The sequence below is a fragment of the Gopherus evgoodei genome, chromosome 13 (assembly GCF_007399415.2).
Source record: "Gopherus evgoodei ecotype Sinaloan lineage chromosome 13, rGopEvg1_v1.p, whole genome shotgun sequence".
Classification (NCBI taxonomy): domain Eukaryota; kingdom Metazoa; phylum Chordata; order Testudines; family Testudinidae; genus Gopherus; species Gopherus evgoodei.
Genome location: NC_044334.1, coordinates 31,098,443 through 31,125,974, shown reverse-complemented (window position 1 = coordinate 31,125,974; position 27,532 = coordinate 31,098,443). Strand labels below are relative to the sequence as shown.

Here is a 27,532-nt window from a genome sequence, read left to right as displayed (position 1 = left end):
TCCTGCTTTGAGTAGGGGGTTGGACTACATGACCTCCTGAGGTCCCTTCCAACCCTGGTATTCTATGATTCTATGCCAACAGATTAGTTCTTCTGCTGGCATAGCTAATGTCATTCGGTGAGGGGGTGGTGTTTCTATACCTTCTGCCAGTATAAGTTGTGTCAACAGCAGGCTGCTGTTGTGGTACAGCTTTACCAGGTGACCATTTGTGGCTAAAGGACATGGCACATTGTATCACTTGCCTCAATAAGGGAACTTTGATCAGGAGAAAATAATTTACCATTGTGGCTTTTGTAGGTAGTCCTACAGGAATATTCTACAGCAGATGCCAGTAAGTTCTAGAGACCCTGCCACAAATTTAGGATTCTGCCTGGTTGAACTCCTTACCCGTTTTGGAAGTAACTCCTCTTGTGCTAAGAAGCCACGTTGATGAACAGTGGGATCGTAATCACCATACTGAAAAGAAACGCAAACACTGCATATTTGAGATGGCGACAACACACAGAAATTATGTCTGAAGATAAGATAGAAACCATCTACACTCTTGAACTTGAACTCAATATCACACACCCTTAAAATAACCACTGTGTGAGAGTAGAGTACACAATACACATTGGCCAGTGTGTCAGCCCCATATGTTTTCTTTGTGATGTTAGTGCTGCTGTATGGTGCAGGCCTGGAGACCAACTACCTTCTTTCATCTCCAGAATAGCTGGACAGTAGTACAGCAAACACCCCTCAACAACTCCCACCAATGGGCCTCAGCCCTGTTCTCCTGGGTCCCCTTCTAGCAGCAAGAGGGGAGTTTGCTCTTCATAGCTATTCAGACTTTGACCTCTAAGCTGAGGCTGTCCACAAGGGGTCCAGTTGCATCAATGGTTTTTGTGGCATGGACCAAGAGCAGCAAGTCATTTGATGCAGCTGGCACCCCCTTTCAGTCACCTCTCAGTGTCCTATTTAATAAATTTAACATTAGGAACAATTTTTTAAAAGAGAAATTTCAATGGACAGTTGGGGACACTTCTCAGACAGTTTGTCCCACTGCCAGAAGTTCTCTTACTTATTTTCTGACCGAATTTACTATTCTTTTTTGAAAAGTGTGCCCAATTATTCACACTAGTTTAGATTATAAATTATTTCAAGCTTCATATAAAATGAAGTTGGCAAAACCACCACTTCAGATATAAAGTGCATCAGTTAAAGATTCAAACGCTGAATATCTCTGCAGTGTGAGAGAAACAACATTCCTCCTGCACAGTTCGCAGGGCACGTAATGGCCAAGTCACAGTGCCTGAAATGAGTCAGTTGACTGAAAGGAGATGATTTACAAGTGATATGTACAGGAAATACTTTGATTTTAATTCATCTCTCAATGCAAGAGTCACAATACAGCATCATCCAATTAAAGACAGGATACCATTTCCCTAAGTCAGTCATTTCATGATGAAAATGTCCTTCATCTCTCTTTCTTGCTTGGAAAAAAACAAACAGTAGCAATTGTTACAAGAGAGACAAATAATAAAAAACAGCAACAATAGGAAGACAAGAGACATTCCAAATCAGCCTCCATTTAATGCCTGAGCTGCGATGACATATACTAACAAACACCAGAGTTCAGAATCAACAATCTGTACATATAACCCCTCAACAGCAAAATGGTCAACATCTCACACAATTGGAGATTAAGGATGGAATTACTGATTTAGAGCCAACACAGACATGAATTAATACAACAAAGATACCACTGGCCTGATCCTGAGAGGTGCTGAGCACCTGGCAACTCCCCACTGGCTTCAATCATAGCTGCAGGTGCTCAGTGCTTCTCAAAAACAGGCTACATATACGGATCTACTGAACACGTCAAACTGGGAAATAATAATAAAAATGCAGGAGCTGGGAGACAACACAACTCCATGAACTTGGACAGGCAGAAAATAAATTATTTCTGGCTGGAAAAAAATGATAAATAGTATTAATATGATTATTTTAGGTTGTGATCTATCATGGGGACCTAAGACTGTGCGTGGATTATGTGATTTTAGTACGGTCAAGGATGTCACCACATCCAAAGGAATGTGTGTGCAGGGAGCAATTCTGGATGAGAACATTAATTATTCAAAAATGAAAATCAACAAATGGCCGAAATACTGCAGGATATATTGGTTCAAATGATTTGGCAAACATTAAAAAAATCTTCCAATTCAATTATAACTCAAAAACTGTCATGGCAGTTTAGTTCTTGTTAATTGAACTATATGATTAATATTTGTGTTTATACTCTGAGATTGTCTTTGTATCACTCAGACATCTGGTTTATACCGTACTGTATAAATCTGTGTACATTAATATTTTGAATATAAATGCAACGCATTATTTATTTAGGAAAAAATAAAAACAAATAGGGAAAAAATAACTCTTGCAGGAATCCTACAACATCAGAGAGGCTGAACGGGCTTAGAGTCTGAATGAATCACATTGAAAAAAAATAGGAAAATCTCTGATTTTGTTGTTTTCAGCAGGGATGTATTTTTCCAGTAGATTCTGTCCTAATGCTTACTATTTGAAACTGAAGACTATACCAACATTTGAAAATGGTGGAGGTGATTTGAAAGCAACACTGGAGGGAAAAATTCACAGTATTTGTAATACTACTTTGTTCATTCTTGGAATTAAAGACATATTTTATGTCCCTGATGGTTACATTGTTATTATAGATAAAGGTAAAACAGTAACACAAATATGCACTTGTCAATCAGTGAAATCAAATGTAAATGCATCAGTTTGCACTACTGTTAAGCACTTGCTTACAACAAACAGCGGATCATTAGGGAAATGCCTCTTTTAGTGGCTTCATCCCTACCTCTAGAGGCCACTGTCCCACAGTTTATCAGGTGAGAGACCAGCAGTCAAAAATTTCTCTCTTCCTAGCTCTGACCAGCACCAGCCCAACTGCAGGAATGCTCAGCCAGTAGATGACAGTGGTGAGGTCACTAGAGGAAGCAGTCATGGAAGCCCTGGGATTAAGATGTTGAAAATCAAGGGGGATTTTTTGCTGCCCTCTTGTGATTCCATAGAATATCACAGCTCACAGGTAGGAAACCCTGCTTAAAACCATGCTGCACTTTACAAACAACTAAACATCAAGCACAATTCAAAAGTGTGTTAATAAGCATGTGGTCAACAGAGGAACTGCAGAAGTGGCTGGGGCAGGAGAGATGGTACAGTGAAAAGACCACATATGTCTTACTTAACTTCAGCCTGGCATTGAGCACGTGAACTGTAGCTGAAGTGGCTGGGAAACTAACAGCACAGAGTGTTTACTCAACAGTTCTACTATTTTTGTGATTGGAAGAGTCACTGTGGGCTTGTCTACACATACATACATGCTGCACTGCTGCAGCGCATCTGGTGAAGACACTCTATTCCAATGGGAGAGAGAGCTCTCCCATCGGCATAATAAACCCACCTTTGCAAGCGGCGATAGCTATGTCGGTGGGAGAAGCTCTCCTGCCAACACAGCACTGTCCACACAAGCGCTTATGTCCATGTAATTTATGTCACTCGGGGGGCAGTTTATTCACCCCTCTGAATGACAAATTATCTCAACATAAGCTGTAGTATAGACACAGCCTGCATGTATATTCTGTATGAAACAGGAAATGAGCGAAATCAAACCAAATGTTCGCTCATGCTCTTGAATACAAGGGTGCTGAATGAATACTCAGTACAATGCTTCTTAGCAAATAAATATTTTAAAAAGATATATTTTCCTGGCTAGTAACTGCTCTAAATAAAATTATAACACTTTGTTAAAAACAGAGACAAAATGTTTAGTTATAAAACAAATAAAACCCAAAAGCCCTGCACTTTTTTTTAATAAGTCCAAACTTTTACCAATATATACTTATGTCAAGTGCCACCCAACTATGCAGAGGTAACACTAATGAGGTACGTAGTCTGAACAAAGGGGTAGGATGACACAACAGGCGAAGTGCCAGACAGGTAGGAAAAGACAAGGGGGTAAGTGTTGGCTCTACAAAGATGGTGAGACAAATTCCCCCTTCTGCAACTGCAGTTCATAAAGAAGAGGAACATCATGGATGGCTTGAGAGAAGCAGGATGTCTCTATGCCCAGTGTATCACTAAGCACTGCTCCACATTCACTTTCTCATACATGGGGGGTGGGGGGCAGGCCATTCCTTTGGCCAAAAGCTCTGATCAACAGGCATGTAGAAAGCTGTAACTATGACTATAGCCTGCAGGTTTCAATAATGACAGTGTGGCTGCTCTGAGTTCTGACTCTGTGATCCCTTCTCCTCCCGGCTAGCCACTTTCATATGGGTCCCCAGCACAATTCAGGTTTATCATGCAAGACAAGAATTTGGCTCAAAGGGAGAAAACCCAATGACTGCTGAACCTGTGATCTGGCTAGGCCAGCTGTAACAAGAGAAGCCATGACCTGATGTCTAAGAGAAAGGAAGAGGGGAAAGAAAAACACCTCACCATATTTCCCTCACCCCAGCAAATCTGCACTAACAAACATAAGATGGACTGAAGCAAGGCTTGGTGCCAGAAATGGAGGGTTTTATTTGAATACCATGGTGGCAGTCCAGCTGGAAGGTCTTTGGCAGAAAGAAGAGTTGAAAGGTGAAAGAACAGGCAGTAGAATGGCTTCTGCCGAGAGCAGGGGTGCGGTATGACGATTTATCCGATCCTGTAGCAACACCAGCTGGTGTGGGTACTGTAGTTTATAAGCTCTGCCCTCGCTGCAAATTCCTAATAGGGATGCAGGGTCTATCCTAAAGGACCAAAGGGTCACTAGCACAGAGAAGGCAATGAAGCCGGCATTCCTGCCATTCACTCAAGTCTGCACAAATTTAGCACAGCTCCAGTTCCTCAGCAGATGAAGGTCTATCACTGAGCATCTGACACCTCAAAAGGCATGAGGACATAAAACCAATCACTTGGACATCAATGGGCTCATGGGAGATTTCCCATCATTCACCTGTGCCTACCTTGGCTTGGACGGCATAGGAGGCCAGCAGCACAGATGCCTCAGGAGGACAGTAGATCTTCTCATCTAAAATCTGTTTCTTTACCTGAGCAAAGGAGATATAACATTGCTTTAGTGGAGCTATGCAAGGCGCAACCATCACAGCAGATGGCTGCAGTTTGTTTTAACTAGGGCTGCCAACCAGCCAGTTAAAGATTTTCCTCAGACAGGGCACAAGTCTGGCTGATGCAAACTCTGGCACTCCTTGGGGAACAGGATCAGGTTTCCACAAGCCACTGTTTCAGATGGATTCGTGCAGTGGCGGATTAGCCACTGGACCCACAGGGCCCGGGGGCCCCGGTTTCTGCCATCTGGCAGATGAAGCCCTTGCAACCCCTGACCAGGTCCCCAGCACAAGCACAGCGGGAGCCCCCCGCAGCACACACCCCTACCCTGTCCCGGCAGAAGCCATGAGATGGGGGAAGCCTCCCCAGCAGCCCCTGCCCCCAGCAGAAGACATGGGATTGGGATCTCCTGACCCCAGCAACCCCCCGACCTCACCCCCGGCAGAAGCCCCTCGGAGGGGGAAGGCCCCCCCCCCCCAAAACACTCGACCCTGTCCCTGGCAGAGGAAGCCTCCAGTGCCCCAACCCTGTCCCAGAAGCTGTGGGCACCAGGGGAAGCCCCCCACCCCCCAATCTCACTCTCCAGCAGAAGCGCCGGGCGGGCAGGGCAGGAGAAACTCCAGCATCCCTACCCTGGTCCCCTGAAGAAGAGCAGGGGTGGCTGGGGAAGCTGTGGCATGGGGACAGAGCTTCTCCTGTCTTGGGGTCACCAGGCGATGGGGGCAACCAGAAAGGAGCAAATGGGCTGTGGGGCTGGCAGAATGGGAGGGGACCCCTGGATGGAACAGGGGTGGGGTCCCAGGGAAGGGGCAGAAAGGGGTGGGGCCATAAGTGGAAGGGGTGGGGAGAGGCCCCCTACCTGCTGTGGCCCAGGGCCCTGGGAAACTTTAATCCACCTCTGGATTCATGAGAAGAACTTTAGTTCCACATGCAAAACTACTGAGCAAAAAATAAACCTATCCCTTTGTTAGTCTAAACACACACACACACACACACACACACACTTCAAAACAATGACTTGTACAGCATCTGCAGCTCCTTCTCTTTGAGCATATGAAGGATTTTTTATTATTATATACGGGAATAACTGTGATTGCTTTAGTGCTCAGTCAGTGCTCAACTACAAACCAGACTTTTACAAGGCCTATAGCTTGCTCATGACCTAGACTAATATAATCCTTTATGGCAGGGGTCCCCAACGCAGTGCCCGTGGGCGGCGTCTAAGTGCGTCCATGTACTGACCGGCAGACGAGCATCTGCCGAAATGCTGCTGACAAGCAGCGTCATGCAGAGGCATCGCTGCCTAAATGCCACAGATTTTCTGCGGTATTTCGGCGGCGACGCCTCTGGATGACACTGCTTGTCAGCAGCATTTTGGCGGTGATGTCTATTGACATTGCCACTTGTCGGTGGCATTTTGGCGGATGCTTGTCCGCCACCACAGTCCTCTGTGGCTCGTCGTCTGGCACCCGCCAGACAAAAAAGGTTGGGGACCACTGTTCTATGGTCATGCTAAGAAGGGAAAATACAAGCTTGCTAAACTTAAGATATAGTGACCTTTTAACACAGTAAAAGCAGCAAAGAATCCTGTGGCACCTTATAGACTAACAGACGTTTTGGAGCATGAGTTTTGGTGGGTGAATACCACGACATGCATCTGAAGAAGCTCATGCTCCAAAACGTCTGTTAGGCTATAAGGTGCCACAGGATTCTTTTCTGCTTTTACAGATCCAGACTAACACGGCTACCCCTCTGATTTTTAACACAGTGTCCTGCTTTTGTGACCGAGCAAGTAATGTCTTAAACCACAACCGACAGGAATATATAAAATATAAAAGTAATGAGTAACCAAACAGCTGTGCTTGAAAATGTATGAAATGTACCTGACAAGTATGTATTTTCATCCTTGATATGGAAAGAGGAACTAATGGGATTGTAACCAACCTTACTATAAATATTGGCAAGGGATAAGCAATTATCAGGACCTAGACAAGACTGTGATTAGTTTGTCATTGCTGTAGTGTTGCTCCTCTGGATTCTGGTAACCATGACTGATACCTATTTCCATCATGCACTGTTTTAATGTCTCATCTTCCAATACATTAAATCACTGACTTTTCTACATTTTTTTAAATTCCTTCATAAATTCTATCTGTATTAATGATTGGCTACTGATTAATAAATAGCTACTGGATTCCGATTAATTATTGGCTACTGGATTATTGGAAACCCTGGTCTTCATCCAGGAGGTGCCAACCACCCTCAAATACCACTGACCATTATCAGAGTTGTGAGTCGCCTTGTGACAGTACTTTTAGTGGCATGCACAGTACTGCACACACTCCCACGAGGGCCAAATTACAGCTACTGAGGACCACTACTCTGCATTTCCGGACTTTCATGCATTTGATTATTTTTTTTAATTAAACACTAATTTTCCAAAGGAAAAAAAGTTCATTTTATTTCAACGCGAGCTTTAACTGGATTGTCACACTGACACACAATCAGCTACAGTAACTTCACTTTGCACTTTAGTAAGAAGTCACATGCTGCACTTGCGAGATGCAGTTTTCCACTGCTTTAACTCTTAAATTACATCAAAGGCACTTTTCCTCACCCAGGATTAAATCTGTGGCAAGTTTGTCGTTTTAAAATAATTTTAAAATACCTATGTGAGGTATCTGAGCAACAAAAAGGGCCTGAAAATTAACACTAATGCTCTGCTCCCTAGAGTAAAGGTACTATATAAGGGCACAGAGTACTTCATGAACATTAAGTCTCACAACAACCCATTGAGGTAGCTTTTACACCCATTTTACAGAGGGACAAAAAACAGCACAGTGAGGATTGAAGCCTACATTTGCAAGTGTTCACTGATCTGGATGGCTTCAGTTTTGGGGCTAAATAGCCAAGCATCTACTAATTTGGGGTGCTTTAACTTGGGACACTGGAAAATCCAACTTCCTTCTTCAACTTGAGGCACCCAAAATAGAAAAATCAGCAGTCACTTGAAAGTTTAAGCCTACATGACTTGTCCAAGGAAAAAAACAGCTGGGAATAGAACCAAGGAATCCTACTGTAACCACTAGACATCACTGTAATTTTCCTAGTCCGGTAAGTCTCTCACACATACACACAAGTCCACTTATGGGCTGAGAATAAACCTGGAATGTTGCAGCCCAAAAGGTAGTTATTTCAGAAATCATCCTTGCCTGAAAAATGGGACTTCTTATGAAAGTACCTTAATCACCTGAAGTAGAGAGCTGCCACTGCAACAGCATCAGCGCAGATTTCCCCAAAACAAAGTTGCATGGCATTTTCCTTCTCTCTACAAATCCTTAAAGCTAAAGAGCCTATTACTATAAATGTAGCCTAGTGGACAGCACAGTGGAGTGGCTCTCAAGAAATCTGGGTTCTATTCCCAGCTCTGGCCTGCTGGGTGACCTTGGGCAACCCACTTTGGCTCTGTGCCTCGGTTTCCCTATCTGTAAAAAGACAGTGATAGTGACTGACCTCCTTTGTCAAATACTTTGAGATCTACTGGATGAAAAGTGCTGAACAAGAGCTAGGTATGGTTATCACAGTTTGCAAACGACAATATGTTAGTTGGAACATTTAGTTCTCCATCCAACTCCATCTTAGCCATCAGCTTCTGATTCCATTGGGCTTCTGGGATTTTCCTCTGCTCCAGTAATTTGGGGCCTACTTTGGTGAAGAGGAGAGTTCTACAGTGTACCCTGAATATGGCAAGGGCTGGACTCGTCCTGCTCTCCTTCAGGAAGATGTACCTGTGTTTTATACAATGAAAATGCTAGCCATGCATTATAAACAGCTAGCAGCATATCTTGATACATGACATTTGCACTGGCTGCAAGGGTGTGACGCCTCCTGCACTTTGCTCAGCTCCTGAAACTGCCCCTCTCTCACAGAGATATACTCTCCCCCTATTAATGTTGCTAGTCATCTCCTGCTCCCAGATTTATAGACCGATTAGGTTGAATGCTACTAGGTTTACACAAACCATCTTTTCTCTATTTTTAGAACACCATGTGCTTGTTGAAGTTGCTCATTTCGGAGTGGGTTTGAACTTAAAGAAGAGAAGCCATGCTGGGATGGCCAGAGCCAGTCAACATTAAGAAACATATCTACAGCCCTACCACCCACCACATTCCCCAGCCCTTGGGAAGGACAACCAATTGCTGAAGTGCATACCTGCAGAAAGAACAAGTGCTGTGTGATCTCCTGAACCAGCTCCTCCTCCGCATTCTCAGGGTAAAATTTGGCAAGGAAGTGAAATGTGACCGGCTCCTCTGTTGGAACATCATGATCCAGAACCTGCAGGATTTGACAATCAGTGACTGCAACCCCTCCAACACCATTGCCTCTTATAGCCTAGACACAGGTGCTAAACTTCTACTTCCCCTCAAACTGCAGCACCCCCCTTTCCAGATTTTCTGGTCACCTGGTCAATATGATGAAATCTGGGAAGTTCAGGAAACATTGCCTCACAGGCTTGTAAGAAGTTTGCAATTTCTACATATTTATAAAACAAACTCAAAGCAGAAATAAATCATCCTGCATGTCATGGAGTACAATTTTTCAGGAGGCAGAGGATTCATTTTTCTTCTTCCCTGCTGAGCACATACAGGGTTCTACCAACACACATAAATCTTTCTTCAAAATATGCAGTTTCCTGCTACAAAGACAACTGGTGAGCCTGGAATTTGCTTCCATATTTTTTCTTAGGCAGAGAGAGATACAATCCTAACTTCTGTTCACTGAACTAAATATCTTGTGTTTTGAAACAGAGGCTCAACCAGACCCTTGTTTCAATACTGCTCAAGAAGTTTCCTCTCAGACACCAGAAGGAAGAATACCTAGGTGGTGGGAGGAGCGGGCATACAGGATTATTCCCTATTGTACATTTTCTAGTGGTTTGTCCAGTTCAGTTTTAAATCATACAAGCAAAGGAAATGTGGTTCCATTAGGAGATTATGCAACAACCAAGAGGATCACATTCTCAGGAAGTATTCTTTTCCTTAACTTTATCTCCCATATACGTTCACTATTGTCTCTCCTTCCTAGGTACTTCCATACCTCAAACACTGGCAGACTGTTAGTAAAGAAATGTCAAACTTCAACCTCACTTTTCTACTATTTGCACAGAATATTCTGGAAAGCTACCATCTCTAAAGGGTCTGCCATTCATGTACACATGGGGACTCTCCAAATAGGATATTAGACTCTATTTACATTACAATCATCTTGGGAGTATGGTTACAACATGGCTGTCCCTTGAAACAGCTAACACACTAGTTTTATAGCGTAGAAGTGACTTTGTACGTATAGTGTAAGGCAGTGGTAGGCAACCTATGGAACGGGTGCCGAAGGCGGCACTTGAGCTGATTTTCAGTGGCACTTGCATTGCTCAGGTCCTGGCCATCGGTCCGGGGGGCTCTGCATTTTAATTTAATTTTAAATGAAGCTTCTTAAACATTTTAAAAACCTTATTTACTTTACATACAACAATAGTTTATTTATATATTATAGACTTACGGAAAGAGACCTTCTGAAAACGTTAAAATGTATTACTGGCACGCGAAACCTTAAAGCAGAATGAATAAATGAAGACTTGGCACACCGCTTCTGAAAGGTTGCCGACCCCTGGTCTAAGGCTTTGTGATGGTTCAGGGATAGACTGAAGGTCCGACCTAACATTAGCTGTGCTGGAGGACAATCATCTTGTAATAGGATCTCCTGACTAATGTATCTATAGATCAGCCAAAGCCTAGTTCTGCTTCTGGTGCACCCTCAGAATTCCCTCTGATGCATCTCTGAGTTTCATGCATGGACAGCCAGGGAAAGATCTACCCTTCCACCCACCACACACATTTCCCCCCCCACCCTCCCAAAAAAAAAGTCCTATTCCAACCTTCTTGTCCATTTTGAGCCAGGCCACGGTATCCTTGATTGTGTACTGAAGTCCAAAGAACCAGGTTTCTCGGAGTCCTAAGGTCCTGCACACCAAGTCAAACAAATCCTTTCCTTTCCACTTCACCTGCAGCAAGAGAGCAAAGAGCAAATGGCATTTTAAAAATTCAATTATATATAGCTCCACCCTCTACTTTTCCATTCAGCCACATCAAATGCACTTTCTCCTGCATGTGTGCTTGGCCTCCCCCACTACTCCCACTGTCATGCCTGGTAATAAAGATACAGCACTAGGAATGCCAATGTTATCCTTTTGCAATCACACTATACATTAAATCCTCCCACAGAATGCAGACAGCAGATCAGCAATTTACCCAGCACTGCATGGAAGGGTGATTTTACTCTGGAAACAGACTACAAACATGCCTTTATGGCGGTCCCATATTGAGCATGTCTCAGTGAAACCTTACCAAATTGGTTCGGTTTAGAAGAATGAAGTCAGTTTCTCTTACTGCCAATGCACCAAACCTCACCTGGGATCTGAAAAATCTGAGTTTTTTTGATGCCTACATCACCATCAGCAGTCAATATTCAGTGTGCAAAATTCTGCCCTTAATTGCACATGTGCAACCTCAATGTCTTCAAATCCTGTTCCCAGCTATCCCTAGACTCACTTCAATATCTTCTGTCAGGTTTCACAGATGTCGCAGAGCAGAATTTGGCCCTGCAACCAGAACTTAAACAATTTCTAACGATGATGCACAAACAAGAACAGACCATCTTATTCTCCCAGAGCCATTAGCTGTGCAGGACTGACAGGCATAAAAAGTAACAAAAGCCTCATTTTTATCACTGAAGTTTGCAGCTCTGTTCTAGACACACACAAGGCGCAGCTGTGGTATAACAAAGGGCTATTTTTACACAGAATACAACCATACTTTACACTGGAGACATTTGGTAATAAAAAGTAACTGATGGAGCTGAGAAAACTGGTCCAGGCCACAGGTCATGATCTTCCACAGTTTCACCGTTGCCTAGGCCTTGCTAAAGTTTGATTTTAAAAAATGAAAGAGGAGGGAGCGGGGGGGGGGGAGGGATAAAGAGGGATATAAAACAGGAGATCCTATATTCCAAAGCCACTTCACTTTTCCATTTGCATGGATGGAAACACTGCTGGGCAGGGACATAGGGCCATTTTCCCAAAGCCCATGGGCAGAAGAATCTCAGCACCCCTCCCTGTCACTGCTGCTCAATCTTAGTACCACCTGGACAGCTTCAATATTAATGCTAAAGAACAGAGAAAGTGCTTCACCAGTACCAGCTGCTGTCACACACTGCCACCCTGTGGGTAATGCAGTCAAGGAATATGTAGTCCCTTTCATTACTCCACAGCCGTTTTGAGTCAAAAGGAGCAGATCAGAACTCCTTCCTCCACCCAACCCACGCACAAATGTTACCACAGCATTCGGAAGAACAGAAGAATGCAGATGCTCAAATAAAAACAAATCAAATGTCAGAGAGCATCTCTGGATTCACATAAGACACAGTGAGGTTGAAAACATCCAGGGTTGATTTTCCAGTGTTGCCATTAGAAGGCCCTAATTCGGGGTCGGCAACCTTTCAGAAGCGGTGTGCCAAGTCTTCATTTATTCACTCTGATTTAAGGTTTCGTGTGCCAGTAATACTAACGTTTTCAGACGGTCTCTTTCCATAAGTCTATAATATATAATTAAACTATTGTTGTATGTAAAGTAAATAAGGGTTTTAAAATGTTTAAGAAGCTTCATTTAAAATTAAATTAAAATGCAGAGCCCCCAGACCGGTGGCCGGACCTGAGCAATGCAAGTGCCACTGAAAATCAGCTCAAGTGCCGCCTTCGGCACCTGTGCCATAGGTTGCCTATCCATGCCCTAATTCCAGGGGCTCAAACGCAACCCCCGCAATGGGATACAACTTGGTGTATGAGGGCTCAGCCTGGGAGGGAGTTTTTTCTGGCCAGTTTTTTCAAGGGGAGTTTAATCTGGGGTTTTAAGTAAAATACAGAGAGAATAAAAGATTTAAGATGCTATTTTGCACTTCTAAAATTCAGAACACAGATTTGGGTTGCCAACATTTTTAGCAAGAGGTTATTTCCTAACTAGGACTAAATTGCTTTGGGTAAAACAGCATCAGCAATTTTTTAAAAGGCCATTTTTATGGCTATTGTTTTAAAGGGCCAATTAATGTTTACGTGCAGACATTTATCCACCACAGATGGAAAAGAAAGCGTTCTCAAATTCAGGTTACTGCGCACTGCCATTGGGAGGCTTTCATCCACAGATGCAATTTGTACTCTATGGAATCAATGTTTTGAAGCTCCAGCTGTGCTTTAGACTGCAAACTACACTGAGGCACTCCAGCTGGAGTTTAAACCAGCCTGCAGACTACAAATGATCTGCAGTTACATAACTTTGTGCGAAAACCTATGTTAAAATTCTCCACAACAAACACTGAGTTAACTACCACAAGTAAGGAAATTCAAAGATTCACTCCTCCCCAGAAAGAGGTCTATGGTTAGTTTCAAATACCAGTGGTCAGCATTTAAACTGAGATCTGTGGTTTCTCTCCACAAATGTAATTTAGCCCTTTGTGTATAAAGTATTTTGAATGACTGTTTATGCTATTAAGTTTTAGGCCTTAACGCACACATGTAATGACAGTTATGGTTGCTGTGGGAACCGTACGTTTTACTGTGGTGTTAAAATCCCAACCACATCATATTACCATACTCCCCCCACACACACACTTTAACTGAAAATAGAAGTTGAATAGGAATCCAGTTTATTTCAACGTACATGATTGAGTTCCACATCTTTGTATTTATAATTAAGGCTATGATTTAATCATGGGTGTTTTTACTAAAAAGTCATGGACAGGTTACAGGCAAGAAACAAAAAAATCACAGCCTGTGACCTGATATAAATATCCCTGACTGAATCTTAGGGGTGGGGGTGGTTTGAGCATTGGCCTGCTAAACCCAGGGTTGTGAGTTCAATCCTTGAGGGGGCCACTTAGGGATCTGGGGCAAATCAGTACTTAGTCCTGCTAGTGAAGGCAGGGGGCTGGACTCGATGACCCTTCCGGGTCCCTTCCAGTTCTAGGAGATAGTTATAAAATAAATTAATGGAGCTAAACCTGTCCAGGACAACCACAGAAGCAGCCAGTACAGCTGGCCTGGGGGCCAGGGCCACTCCAGCAGCAGCTGGTGTGGCTGGCTGCGGGGCCCCCGGAGAGGCTTACTGCAGAGCCGCTTCAGCAGCAGCCTTGTGGCTGTTCCCAGGGCCACCCAAGCAGCTGGCCCTGGGGTCAGTCACACTGGCCGCTACAGAAGTCAGAGGTTGCAGGAAGTCATGGAATCTGTGACTTCCTGCAACCTCCATGACAAACACTGTGCTCTACTTATAACACTTTGCATTTTAGACAGCATGAACTCCAAGTGTTTTACAGACATTCCTAATCTAAACACTCAGCACCCTATTAGATAGGCAAGTATCAGTAATCCCCAATTTACAAGCAAAGAACATAAAAAGGCACAGAGAGGCAAAATGACTTAGCCTGGTTACACAGAGAGCCTGACATACAGCCAGGAATAAAACTCAAGACTTCTTGACTCTCTGACCTGTGCTTTACACCACCATCCCCCCCACTTATATTAATCATGGGCCTGTTTAGCATAAAGGATCATCTTTTAGAAAGTTCGAGTGCCTGAAAGCAAGGTTTATAATGAACATTCTCCACCTCGGCCGTGAACTAGAATGGTTCCTGTAATAAAAGCTAAATCCCTAAATGAAAACTACATTAGATGAGTGACCTTAAACTAACAGCAATGGCTCTGCTACAGTCCAGGCACAACAAGGTTTGGGGCCACCATGCTCCTTCAATGTCACTGTTGAGCCAGAGCCTTCAAAAAGAACGATCTTGCATTTGTGGTCTCATATTACCCCACTGACTTTATCTTCACATGATTTGTTAGCTATATTTGCGAGTCTTGGGGGAATAGTGGATGAACTACTCTATAAACAGGGCTAAGTGCTGCAAAGCTGTTATTTAGTGGGGCTGGAATTTATTTTCTTTACTAAGTGCAGAGTGCTTGTAATTTATCAGCAAAGAGTGTGTTAAACAAACAGCACTAAGCACTTAAAAACTCAGCAGCTGGTTGCTGGAATACAGTACATCCAGCATTGGTTATTCACATGATCAGATTTGGGATCTATTAACAGGGGGTCCGTTACCTATTAACCTGCACCAGGAGTCATTATGCAATTGGCAGGCAGCCAAAGCATCACTGATAATACGTCCCATGCGTCTGACAAGGTGGGTATTCACCCACAAAAGCTTATGCTCCAATACTTATGTTAGTCTAAGGTGCCACATGACTCTGTCGCTTTTTACAGATCCAATCTACACAGCTACCCCTCTGATATCTATTAATACAATTTATTGTGGTATTGCATCCTTACTATAAGTGTCACAACTGCTTCTTAGGCAATTACAGCCTACACAGTAGCTGCAAATATGAGCAGAGAGGTTGGCTGAGCTTCCATAAATACTGCAGGGTAAATGGTAGGGAGGCCACATTTTAGTGAAAAAACATACAAGGAGAAGATCCAGTTGCTGTGAGAGAAAGTTCACATATGGATCTACTCTGCAAAATGATAGTAAGGCAGGCATCGTGCTGTTCCGTGTTTTTTGTTTTAATGACTCCAGATTAAATTTACAAGGAAAACTGGGTTGTCTAACTACTAGCCCTGCAAACTCTGCCACCCAAGAGTCAAGCTGAGTTCTGACCTTCTGGGGCTTCATTAGGAAAACAGTTCTGCAGGCCAAATTCGGCTCTCAGTCACACTTGTGCAACACCACTGGGATTGCACAGGTTTAACCAAGAGCACAAGAGCCACAACAGAATCCAGCTCGCTCCCTTGCAGCTGTGTTGGCTCAGTAGACTGAACAGGAGTCAAATGTTACTTTTGTGACTAAAGCAAGCCGGCATGGCCCCATATATGAAACAGGGATAAGACCTGTTATATAAGAAGGAACTATTTATTCAGTCACTTGTTAGAATCAAATCATAGGGGTCAAACTGTCAATTGAAAGTGTGACCTTGAAGAGATTATTTGAGCCCGTAGAACAAACATTTGTGTTTACTACTTTGCTTAGTGACTAAAGAAGAAAATGGATCCTCAGTCAAGCAGGTCACTATTATTTATTCAAGCACAGATTCTACTGAGCCCTGTACCACTCCTAGAGGACACAGTCCTGGCTCGGTGAGCGTACAGTCTAAAAAGACAAAGATCAGACACAGACGAGTGAAACAGAGTCCCAGAGAACAGCACTAACTCTTAACATGACACACTTGTGTTTATAGGTTTTGTGGATGAAGTGAGCTTTGAGGACAGATTTGAATGAAAAGAAGATGGGCACCTATCATGCTGGAATAAGGAGGATGATCCAGGTGTAGGGAGCAGAATAAAATAGAAGTGACATGGGGAGGGGAGGTAAGCAGGTTTCACTAGCAAAACTGAAAGTAATGGAAATAGGAGTAAGTAGGCTGAAGTGGAGAAAAAGACTGGCTGAACATTGCTAGCTGTGCTTTTTAAAACAGCAAGGTGCATCAAATAAGAGGTAGTAAAATGGAGGGTGCATCAAACAGGTTGTAACAAGAGAGACAGACACATCCACCCCCTGACCCATAAGGGAGATGTCCAAATGACTCCCAAGGCATCTTATAAATCCAAACGAGGCATACCCACGGCAGCTTGCTATGGGGTGTACTCCCCCTCTCATTGGGAATTTTAAACGATAGCAGCAGTAGGAAAAAAAGACCACAATATAGCTGGATTTAAAACCTTCTGAGAGCAGACAGGAAATAAAAAATATTCAATATTTTTCAAATTCTTTTTTAATGAACAGATGTCAAATCCTTGAAACTGCCACTTACTAAGTCACAAGAGGCAGCTGTTAAAGTTATTTTTATTTACTAATGTTGTAGGACAACTTGATAATGAGATTTTAATTAAACTCTATTTCAGTTAACCACCAAGGAGGTTGAAAATGCACTAAGGCACATCAACCCAGATGGTGCAGTTGAGCGTGTATCTCAGTGTCTGCCTGGGATCTGGGGAGGGGTGGGGGGTGGAAGCTCTATCCAGGTAACAGTGGGTACCTTAGGGGGAAAATAGCCAGAAGAGATGTTGAAAATTATAAATAGACCTCCTAGCCTGAGGGTATTTACCATCATTTAAACACTTGAGTTTGTAATTTGGAAGTGAGATAATCAGATAGCAACAGTAACTGGGATGGCTCTCTCCCACCCTGGATGTGTCCAGGAGGTTATGCACCTGCCAGATCCACATCTCAGTTCTGCAATCTGTGCCTCTGTCACCTTGAGATTAGAGTACAATAATGTGCTCTACAAGGAGAGACACCTGAAATCCATTTGGAGACAGAAACAGGTGCAGGATGCAACTACCTGCTTGTTAAGTGGGGTTCTTCACTGCAAACATTATACCGGTACTCTACGATCTGCACTGGCTGCCAACTGGTTTCTGGGTGGAGTTTAAGAAGAAAGCACCCAATCCTTCACTAACACTGATACACTATTGCCACGTTTCATAATCAATGGGTCACAATCCCTGGGGGTAGGTCGCAAAAGGGAATAGGAGGGGGTTGCAAGGCACTGAAGATGTTATTACAGTTCTAAAGCAAAGAAAAAATTTCTGGAATAACTTCACAAGGGCCAAAACCTTCAAAGTTGGTGAGGTCAAATGTAGTTATAGTTGATTTCCAGGTCAAGTATTCTCCTGCAACTGCTATATACACACATTATATAAGCTTACCAACAATAAGATGGTTACAATTTTATTCTTATATTTGTAGCAATTGTAAGGGTATCCTGAAAATTTCTGAGTTTGAATAAGGGATCGCCAACCTGAAATGGTCAAGAAACCCTCTACTACTGTACTGAGTTCAGGAGTTACTCCTGACTGACTGACAAAAGGTGTATGACAGAAGAACTGGTATCACAATTTTTGCCTACAAAGGCCATAACAGATTGGCACCTGCCTTTCCAAGAAATCTCCATGCACTATACTGCCACAGTTGAGACCAGCAGACACACTTGAGCTGAAGGCGCCTCACCATACAACTAAGAAGGGTAACGTCAATTGAGCAAATTTGGGTAGGGAATTACACACCTGATAGGCACTCTGCAAAACCCATCAATGTTCTTGGGCTTTAGGAGAGGGCAGAAATGTTTGGAAGGAATGCAGCTTTTCGGGAGATGGGGCTCTTCTGTTACCAACTGTATTTGTGGGGGAGGTATCAGTTGTTGATTTTTGGGGGGCGGAATGATTGCATTTTCAGAGAAAGCCCAGCATATTTTGATTTATTTAAAGCACTAAGAGTGGAACGCTCTTAAACTTCATAGGATCTCTGCAATCCATTCCCCAGTATTTGTGGTACTACTGTTGCAGATTTATGTTGCACTGTAGCCACAAAAAGGTTCTGCTTCTCTATATTATTCATATTGAGCATGAAAGTGTACTGGGCATTTACACATATTTTAATATTAATACAGATACAGACAGACTGGGGAGCACAAAAACAATGAGACATTGTTATACACTGTGAAACAGAACTTAGATTACTAAGACATCTCATACGTCTTGTCTTATACTTTGATTATAAGTTCTTCGGGGCAGGGACAGTCTTTTTGCTCGGTGTCTGTACGTCTAGCACCATGAGGGCCTGACCCATGCCTGGAACTTCTAGCCACTACAATAATACAAATAATAAAATGATAGACAGCTTTTGGAGAAATGCTGTTTGTTAGTTGTGATGCAGTGCTTTCCAGAAGCGAGATAAGCCATTGGTAAAAAGTTAGTTCCTTGTCCAAATTGCCCAGACTGAGGCTACATGTACACTACCGCGGTAAATCAACCTATGCTACCCAACTCCAGATACACGAATAACATAGCTGGAGTCGGCGTACCTTAGATAGAGTACCGCGGGGGAGTCTACAGGAGAAACTCTCCCGTCGACTTACCTTACTCTTCTTGGCTGGGACAGAGTACAGGGGTCGACTGGAAAGCAATCTGTCATCGATCTGGCGGGTCTTCACTAGACCCGCTAAATCGACCCCCGGTGAATTGATCTCAGAGCATCGATCCCAGCTATAGTGTAGACCTCCCCTGAATCTCCTAGGCTGCTGCCTGTAGGATGGCACTGCAAGCAAAACAAGAGCATTATATAGTATTAAAAATACACACACAACCAGATAGATGAATTTCGACCTCAAAAAAGAATGTTTATCTTAAAAATAACAACAATCTGTCAGAGCCACAGAAACTGTCATGGTTTATAGGGAATTAGACTGTGGTAGGAAAGGTAGGATTTGAAAAAAAAATTGAGAGAAGATGGTTATGGGACATACAGGATCAGAGAGGGCTGTCCATTCATAGGGGACAGTACAAAGGAAGGTACACAGACCACAGAATATGTCTCACGTGAATGACTTAAATATTATAAGAAGGGGGAAGCAAAGCTGAATTATACCACAGGCAAGGCAGATGTCTCGGGTAAGCTAATTCCCAAGTCACACAACCTGTTAGAATTCAATTGGCATTGCGTTCTTTTTTGGTGTGCACACCTCTTTGCATCACCAGAAAGTTCAAATTAAAATAGGACCCTCCACTCTGCTGATTTTATTTTTTATTATTTTTTTTAATACAGGAAATGCAGCTTCCAATTGGCACCCACCTCCCGAACAGTCTCAGAACGTTATAAGAGCACTGAGCAATCACACATTGATTTGGCAGTTGGCATTTCAGTTACTTCACTGAAATACACTTTGCAGTCAGGGAAGGGTTTGGTTTTTTTCCCCCTCTCCTACCTTTTAAAGAGAAAATTTACTGCTGCTGACAACCATATGTTTTTCCCTGAGCTGTTAACTTGCCAGCTATTTGTTGAAGCTCAGCTGCATTAAGACAGTTCATTGTTACTATTGGTATTGTTACACCACTGTCAAACTGCTGTCATTTGGTATTTATCTACAGGTGGGGAGGGATGTACACAACTTTGAGTATTGTGCAAAAGAAGGGGAAGTTCACTCATCTCCCATTTACTCATCTGCCATCACTTTTTAGCACTAGAATCAAATTGGGGGGAGGGATAGCTCAGTGGTTTGAGCATTGGCCTGCTAAACCCAGGGTTGCGAGTTCAATCCTTGAGGGGACCATTTAGGGATCTGGGGCAAAAATCTGTCTGGAGAATAGTCCTGCTTTGAGCAGGGAGTTGGGCTAGATGATCTCCTGAGGTAACTTCCAACCCTGACGTTCTGATTCTATGAAATTCTGCCTTGTTTTACAGCCTCATCGCTTCCTGTGCAACACTCAAGAAGTCAATTTGGCCCCACAACTTGCCAGAAAGAGAACCCTGGTTTACTACTGGGTTGAAACATAGGTGTCATGGCTTAGCTAAGTAGTGCTCAACATCCTGATAAGGAATCTTACCACAAATACCATACCATGTCAGCATTGGGCCCCCATCTACTGAAAAGTCAACTGAATAGCTTTCCAACCAATAAAGAATTAGTTTAAGCCCCAGACCAGGATGAAAGTTTAGACAAATACATTTAGTCTAAACTTGCATCTTGGTGGTTTGGGAGCTTAAATTATTTCTCTATATTGGTTGCAAACCTTTTCATTTCACTTTTAATATAAGACCCACAAAGCTCCTGCTGTCAAAGTACAGTCAAATCTCTCAATCATACAACCTACCATAACATGAAATTGCATATAATGTGATCATAGGTTGGCTCCTCTTTAAGGCATAGTACCAGTGGTCCCCAACACCATGGCAGGGGAGAGAGGCCGCGGCCCCGCACCTGCTGGGGACAGAGAGCACTGGCACTCACAGCCTCGGAGTTCTGTCCCTGGCAGGTGGAGGGCTGCGGCTCCTCTCCCGTGCTGGGCACTAGGCAGCGCACATCAATGCACCGCCTTGGGGGACCACTGACTGGCTTGAAACCATGCTATACCGCAACCCCACATTTATCATGATGGAAGTTTTTGGACCCCAAACATCGCATTATAGCGAGGTTTCACTGTATTAAGGTCAGGGAACCAGCTGGGGTAGCAGCTAAATCTCCGCAGAGTAAGAATTTGAAGAGGAGTTTTGGATCTAAGATCCCAGGCCTTATAGAAGGGGTTGAATGGAGAACCCACCCTACTAGGAGGACAGTCACCCTACCGGATGTGGAACTCTGCAAAGAAAAGGAGAAAGTGGGGTAGGGAAGGAGACACACAAGTGAAGAACAAAAGATATGGGGTCCCTGGCCAGCCACAAAATCAGAGGGAGTTAAGAGACCAACCTACCCTTAATTCATGGAGAGAAAGAACAAAAAAAAAAAAAGCATGGAAAGATGCAATTTCCTTCCTAAATGAATTTGATCATCTCACAATGGCACACAGGGACAGGAGTTCAGATACAGCAGCAGAAATCAAGGATATTACAGTACCTCATCTGAAAGTTTCACCTACTGACAGAACTGCGTTACTGTTGCTAGATTACTTTAACAGCTTACATCATGACTAAGGATAAGATTATGTCACGGATGTGACGAATTCTGAGAGTTCCAGAGTCCTCTGTGACATTTTCCATTTCAGCACCAGGAGCAGTGGGGCTGAAAGTATCAGTCAGTGGGGACCCTGGAGCTCTGAGCCACCACAGGCGGTGGCGGGAGCCGGAGCACTCAGCTGCTGTGGGCAGCAGGGGGACCCCAGAGCTCTGAGCCACTGGGGTTGTGGCACAGGCACCGGCGCTGTCAGATGCTGCAGAGCGGGTGCTGGACTCCCTTCTCCCACAGTAGAGCTTGAACTTTTTCCCGGCCTTCATGCGGCTCAGGCTTCAGCCCTCTCCCCGTCAGCCCCTCCCCCATTATTTTTAGTAAAAGTCACAGACAGATCACAGTTGCCCGTGACCTGTCCGTAACTTTTACTAAAAATAACCATGACAAAAATCTTAACCTTAATCGTGACACAGTGCTAACTGTTCTGGAACATTTAAATAAGATAATCTTGCTGAAAGAAGGTCTATGTTGATCTCCAAGCAGGTTACCTGTACAAAGCCATCTGTCAATATTATAAAACATCTGTGGTCTAGTTCTCAGGGAGGTGGGGCAAACCCAGCTTTTCCATAATGCAGTGATACTAAGAGCTATGCAAGTAGGGTATGTCCACTTAAACCACTGCAGCTGCACTGTAGTAGCGCTTCAGTGTAGACACTTTCTACTGTGACAGGAGGGGTTCTCCCATCACTGTAGTAAATCCACCTCCCCGAGAGGCAATAGCTAGGTCAGGGATTGGCAACCTTTGGCGTCTGCAGGTTCGGCCAACTGCAGCTCCCACTGGCTGCCGTTTCCCGTTCCAGGCCAATGGGGACTGTGGGAAGAGGTGGCCTGGCCCACACCGCTTCCTGCAGCCCCCACTGGCCTGAACAGTGAACCACCGCCAGTGGGAGCTGCAATCGGCCAAACCTGCAGACACTGCAGGTAAGCAAACCACCTCTGCCCACCAGCAGCTTTCCCTGATGGGCCGAGTGCCAAAGGTTGCCGATCCCTGAGGTAAGTCAACAGAAGAATGCTTCCATCAATCTAGTCCTGTCTACAAGGAGGCTTAGGCTGGCTTAACTATAATGCTCAGGGTGCAGATTTTTCATACCCCGAGCAACACAGCTGAGTTGATCTGATTTTCTGGTGTAAACCAGCCCTAGGTCTCCACCCTTAATATGCTGCTGATTAATTAAACTTCACACTTCAATGGCCATAATGAAAGCAGAAAACAGGGAGAGAGGGTGGGTTTGTACCTTTAATATTTCCCTAAACAAATTAAAAGCTTTAAAATAAAATCCTAACTGTGTTTATGAAGTTGTACAGTGTAAAAAGACATTAAACTTCCATTTCTAGGAATTATTATAGATTTGGGTTTAATTTAGAGATGTTAGTTGCACTGTAGACAGATGCAAAGGAGGTTTAATCTCCCAAAATATACATCTGGGAATTGCTGAGGGGCAGATTTAAAACAAAATATATTTAAACAAACCAAAACTAGTGCTCTGTGAGGTTTAGTACAAAATGAGAGGAGGAGCCCATGAGAGAGCCTTGTAAAAAAAAATATCAAAGTATGCCCTGTGAGGTATCATTTGAAAACTCCATCTGCTGAACATTGTTGCCCTGGTAAAATACATGGATCAACATCAATAACAAGGAGTCCTTGTGGCACCTTAGAGATTAACAAATTTATTCAGATGAAGTAGGTTTTAGCCCACGAAAGCTTGTCCCAAATAATTCTGTTACTCTCTAAGGTGCCACAAGGACTCCTTGTCTTTGCTGATACAGACTAACACGGCCACCACTCTGAATGTATCAACATTATATGTGGGTTATAAGATTCTACTACGCATCATTGCTGTACCATGCTCCAAGTTTAAGAAAAGCAGGCTCAAACAAGTGTTCAGAAATAAAGGCTTGGTCTACACTATGAGTTTAGGTCAAATTTCGCAGCATTAAATCAAATAAACCCTGCACCCGTCCACACAACAAAGCCATTTACTTTAACATAAAAGGCTCTTAAAATCGATTTCTGTACTCCTCCCCGACAACGGGATTAGCGCTGAAATCTACATCGCCGGTTTGAATTAGGGTTAGTGTGGACGCAATTTGATGGTATTGGCCTCCGGGAGCTATTCCACAGTGCACCATTGTGACTGCTCTGGACAGCACTTTCAATTCAGATGCACTGGCCAGCTGTACAGGAAAAGCCCGGTGAACTTCTGAATCTCATTTCCTGTTTGGCCAGTTGAGCTCATCGCCACAGGTGACCATGCAGTCCGAGAATCGAAAAAGAGCTCCAGTATGGACCGTACGGGAGGTACTGGATCTGATCGCTGTATGGGGAGACGATTACATGCTATCCAAACTACGTTCCAAAAGACGGAATGCCAATACATTTGAAAGTCTCCAAGGGCATGATGGAGAGAGGACACAATAGGGACTCACTACAGTGCCACGTGAAAGTTAAGGCGCTCAGACAAGCCTACCAGAAAACCAAAGAATCAAATGGACGCTCCAGGGCAGAGCCGCAGACATGCCACTTCTATGCTGAGCTGCATGCAATTCTAGAGGGGGCCGCCACCACTACCGCACCCCTGACCATCGATTCTGATGAGGGAGTACTCTCAGCTATGCCTAAGGATTTTGCGGAAGGGGAAGATGAGGAAGAGGATGACAACCTTGAGGAGAGCACACAGCACACCGTTCTCCCCAACAGCCAGGATCTCTTTCTCACCTTGACTGAAATACCCTCCCAAGTGGTACATGGTTTGAAAGCAAGCATTTTTTAAATGATTAATTTGCCCTGCGGACTTGGGATGCATTTGCGGCCAGTACAGCTAATGGAAAAGTCTGTTAACATGTCTGGGGATGGAGCAGAAATCCTCCAGGGACATCTCCATGAAGCTCTCCTGGAGGTACTCGAAAAGCCTTTGCAGAAGGTTTCTGGGGAGAGCAGTCTTATTCCATCCTCCATGGTGGGACACTTGACCACGCCATGCTAGTAGCAAGTAATTTGGTATCACTGCATGACAAAGCCTGGCAGCGTATGGTCCCGGTGTTTGCTGGCATTCAAGCAACATCCGTTCTTTATTTCGCTGTGTTATCCTCAGGAGAATGATATCGTTCACGGTAACCTGGTTGAAATACGGGAATTAAATTAAGGAGACATTCAGAAGTGGCTGTTCCTACTGGGCTGTTTGCCTGTGGCTGAAAAGAAATCCTCCCCACAGTTAGCCAAGCAATGGAGGGGGGAGTGGGCATTTGCACTGGGCTGTTCGCATTTGGCTAGCAGGGATCTTCCCTGATACCAGCCATGCGGTGGGGGGAGGGGTAAAGCGATCATCCCTGAGAATTGGATTGGGGGGGGGGGTAGTTTGGTTTCTGTTGCTGCACGTTAACACGAAAACCGCAGCACCCAACAGGCTTTTCTTGATATGAGAAAGGAGGGCGCTGCTTTTATGAACGTTGCAAAAGCCGAAAGACTATGTCTTACCATGGCCGCCTGCAAGCCAAATTCTATTGCCCGGTCCTGCGTCTGTGATCTCTAACACCAAAGCCGCAGGCACTCAATATAAGATGCAAAATGTGACCTTGTACTGAAATCACATGTGCCGTGTAATGTGAATAGTGTTGTTCACCATGAAAGAGTATACCCATTGTTCTGTAAAATGTCTTTTTTTCCCCTCCCGCAGCTGCAAATTTTTCAAGCCTCCCTCTGCCATCATGAAGGCTATCTCAGATAAGGCAGCGAAAAAAATGCACGCACAATTAAATGTTCTCTGAGATCATGCAGTCGACCTGCAATGAAAGAGCTCATCTGAATGTGTGGAAGGACATATCACAGTACAGGAAAGTGGCCAATGAACATGAGGACAGGAAGGATGAACGTGAGGACAGGAGGGACAATCAAGATGAGGGGTGGCGGTAGGAAGATCAGAGTAGGCAGGATTCAACGCTTGGGCTACTGCGGGATCAAATGGACATGCGCCAGCATCTGGCAGAGCTTCAGGAATGGCAGCAGGATCACAGAGTGCCACTGCAGCCCCTGTTTAACCACCCTCCCCAAGTTCCATAGCCTCCTCACCCAGATGCCCAAGAATTTGGGGGGGGAGGCTCCATGCACCCTGCCACTCCACCCCAGTGGACAGCCCAAGCAACAGAAGGCTGCCATTCAGCAAGTTCTGAAGTGGCCTTTTCCTTCCTTCCTCTCCTCCTCCCATACCCCACTCAGGGTACCTTGTCAGTTCTCTCCCTATTTTTACAATCAATTCATAGAATCATAGAATATCAAGGTTGGAAGGGACCTCAGGAGGTCATCTAGTCCAACCCCCTGCTCAAAGCAGGACCAATCCCCAACTCCTTAAATGGCCCCCTCAAGGATTGAACTCACAACCCTAGGTTTAGCAGGCCAATGCTCAAGCCACTGACCTATCCCTCCCCACCCCACCCCACCCCACCCCCAAAAAAAATTGGAGATATACCTATCTCCTAAAACTGGAAGGGACCTTGAAAGGTCATTGGGTCCAGCCCCCTACCTTCACTAGCAGGACCAAGTACTGATTTTTGCCCAGATCCCTAAGTGGTTCCCTCAAGGACTGAACTCATAACCCTGGGTTTAGCAGGCAAATGCTCAAACCACTGAGCTATTCCTCCCCCTACAAAGAGTACATGGTTTTTAAACAGTGATTATTCCCTTCACAAACAAGCTGTGATTGGAGGGGGTAGGAGGGAAACTGGTTTTCAAAGCATCTCTGATGCACAGCACTTCCTGGTGTGCTCTTCTAATCGCCCTGGTGTCTGGCTGTGTGTAATCAGCGGCCAGGCGATTTGCCTCAACCTCCCACCCCACCAGAAATGTCTCCTCCTTACTCTCACAGAGATTGTGGAGCACATAGCAAGCTGCAATAACAATAGGAATATTGCTTTCACTGAGGTCTGAGCGAGTCAGTAAAGTGTGCCAGCAACCCTTTAAACGTCCAAATGCACATTCTACCACCATTCTGCACTTGCTCAGCCTATAGTTGAACAGCTCCTAACTACTGTCCAGGCTGCATGTGTATGGCTTCATGAGCGAAGGCATTAAGGGGTAGGCCGGGTCCCCAAGGATAACTATTGTGACAAACCCAGGACAAATAGCTACCAAAAGAAGGATAGTAATTAGTCCCAGAGGGGCTAAAAGGCCTCTCCCTATTCACTGAGCGGAGATAGCCATGGAGGAATAAGGGTCAGCTGGAACAGGGGTTGCCAGGGAACTAATTAGGTTCAACTGGCCCAAATTGCTGGAGACCTTTTTAAACCCTCCCTGGCAGGGAAGCGGGGGGAGGGGGGGGGGGAGTGAGAGAAGCTGCCAGTGAGTAGGTGCAGCAAGACTCCGAATTCTTCCAGCCAGGAAGACTTGTACTCTTCCCAGAAGGGGAGAAAAACAGAGCAAGGGACTGACTGAGAAAAGGATCAGCCATACCCTGCGCAACCGGGAAGGACTTTACTCTGCCCAAGCCTGTGTCTCCAGGGAAAAAAGGGACTGAGCCAGCAGAGGAGAAACAGGTACTTGCCACACTATATGATGTCAACATCCCCAGCTGTATTTTCTGGTCTGGGAAGTAAATCCCTTGCTGCAGCCGTTTAAACAGAGTAGTGTTCCTGAAGACGCGAGCATCATGAACCCTTCCCAGCCATCCCACGTGGATGTTGGTGAAACGTCCCTTGTGATCCACCAGTGCTTGCAGCACCATTGAACAGTACCCCTTGCGCTTTATGTACTGGCTGCCCTGGTGCTCCACTGCCAAGATAGATGGAACCCATACCCCTATCTCCCCCACACAGTTAGGGAATCCC

At 44.4% G+C, this 27,532-nt stretch overlaps 1 protein-coding gene across 10 annotated transcripts in view; it reads right to left on the bottom strand.

The window, feature by feature from the left end:
* NF2 (neurofibromin 2) overlaps window positions 1–27,532 on the bottom strand; it is a 100,620-nt gene that overhangs the window by 59,051 nt on the left and 14,037 nt on the right. For 5 of the 10 annotated variants that reach the window (XM_030582315.1, XM_030582313.1, XM_030582311.1 and 2 more), the window contains exons 2-6: window positions 19,133–19,311; window positions 11,051–11,176; window positions 9,331–9,453; window positions 5,016–5,099; window positions 388–456 (exon numbers count right to left, since the gene is read on the bottom strand). In XM_030582315.1, coding sequence (XP_030438175.1) covers window positions 388–456; window positions 5,016–5,099; window positions 9,331–9,453; window positions 11,051–11,176; window positions 19,133–19,311 — 581 coding nt within the window. The remainder of the gene's footprint in view (window positions 1–387; window positions 457–5,015; window positions 5,100–9,330; window positions 9,454–11,050; window positions 11,177–19,132; window positions 19,312–27,532) is intronic. The other 5 variants (XM_030582321.1, XM_030582318.1, XM_030582320.1 and 2 more) reach the window with 2 other exon arrangements.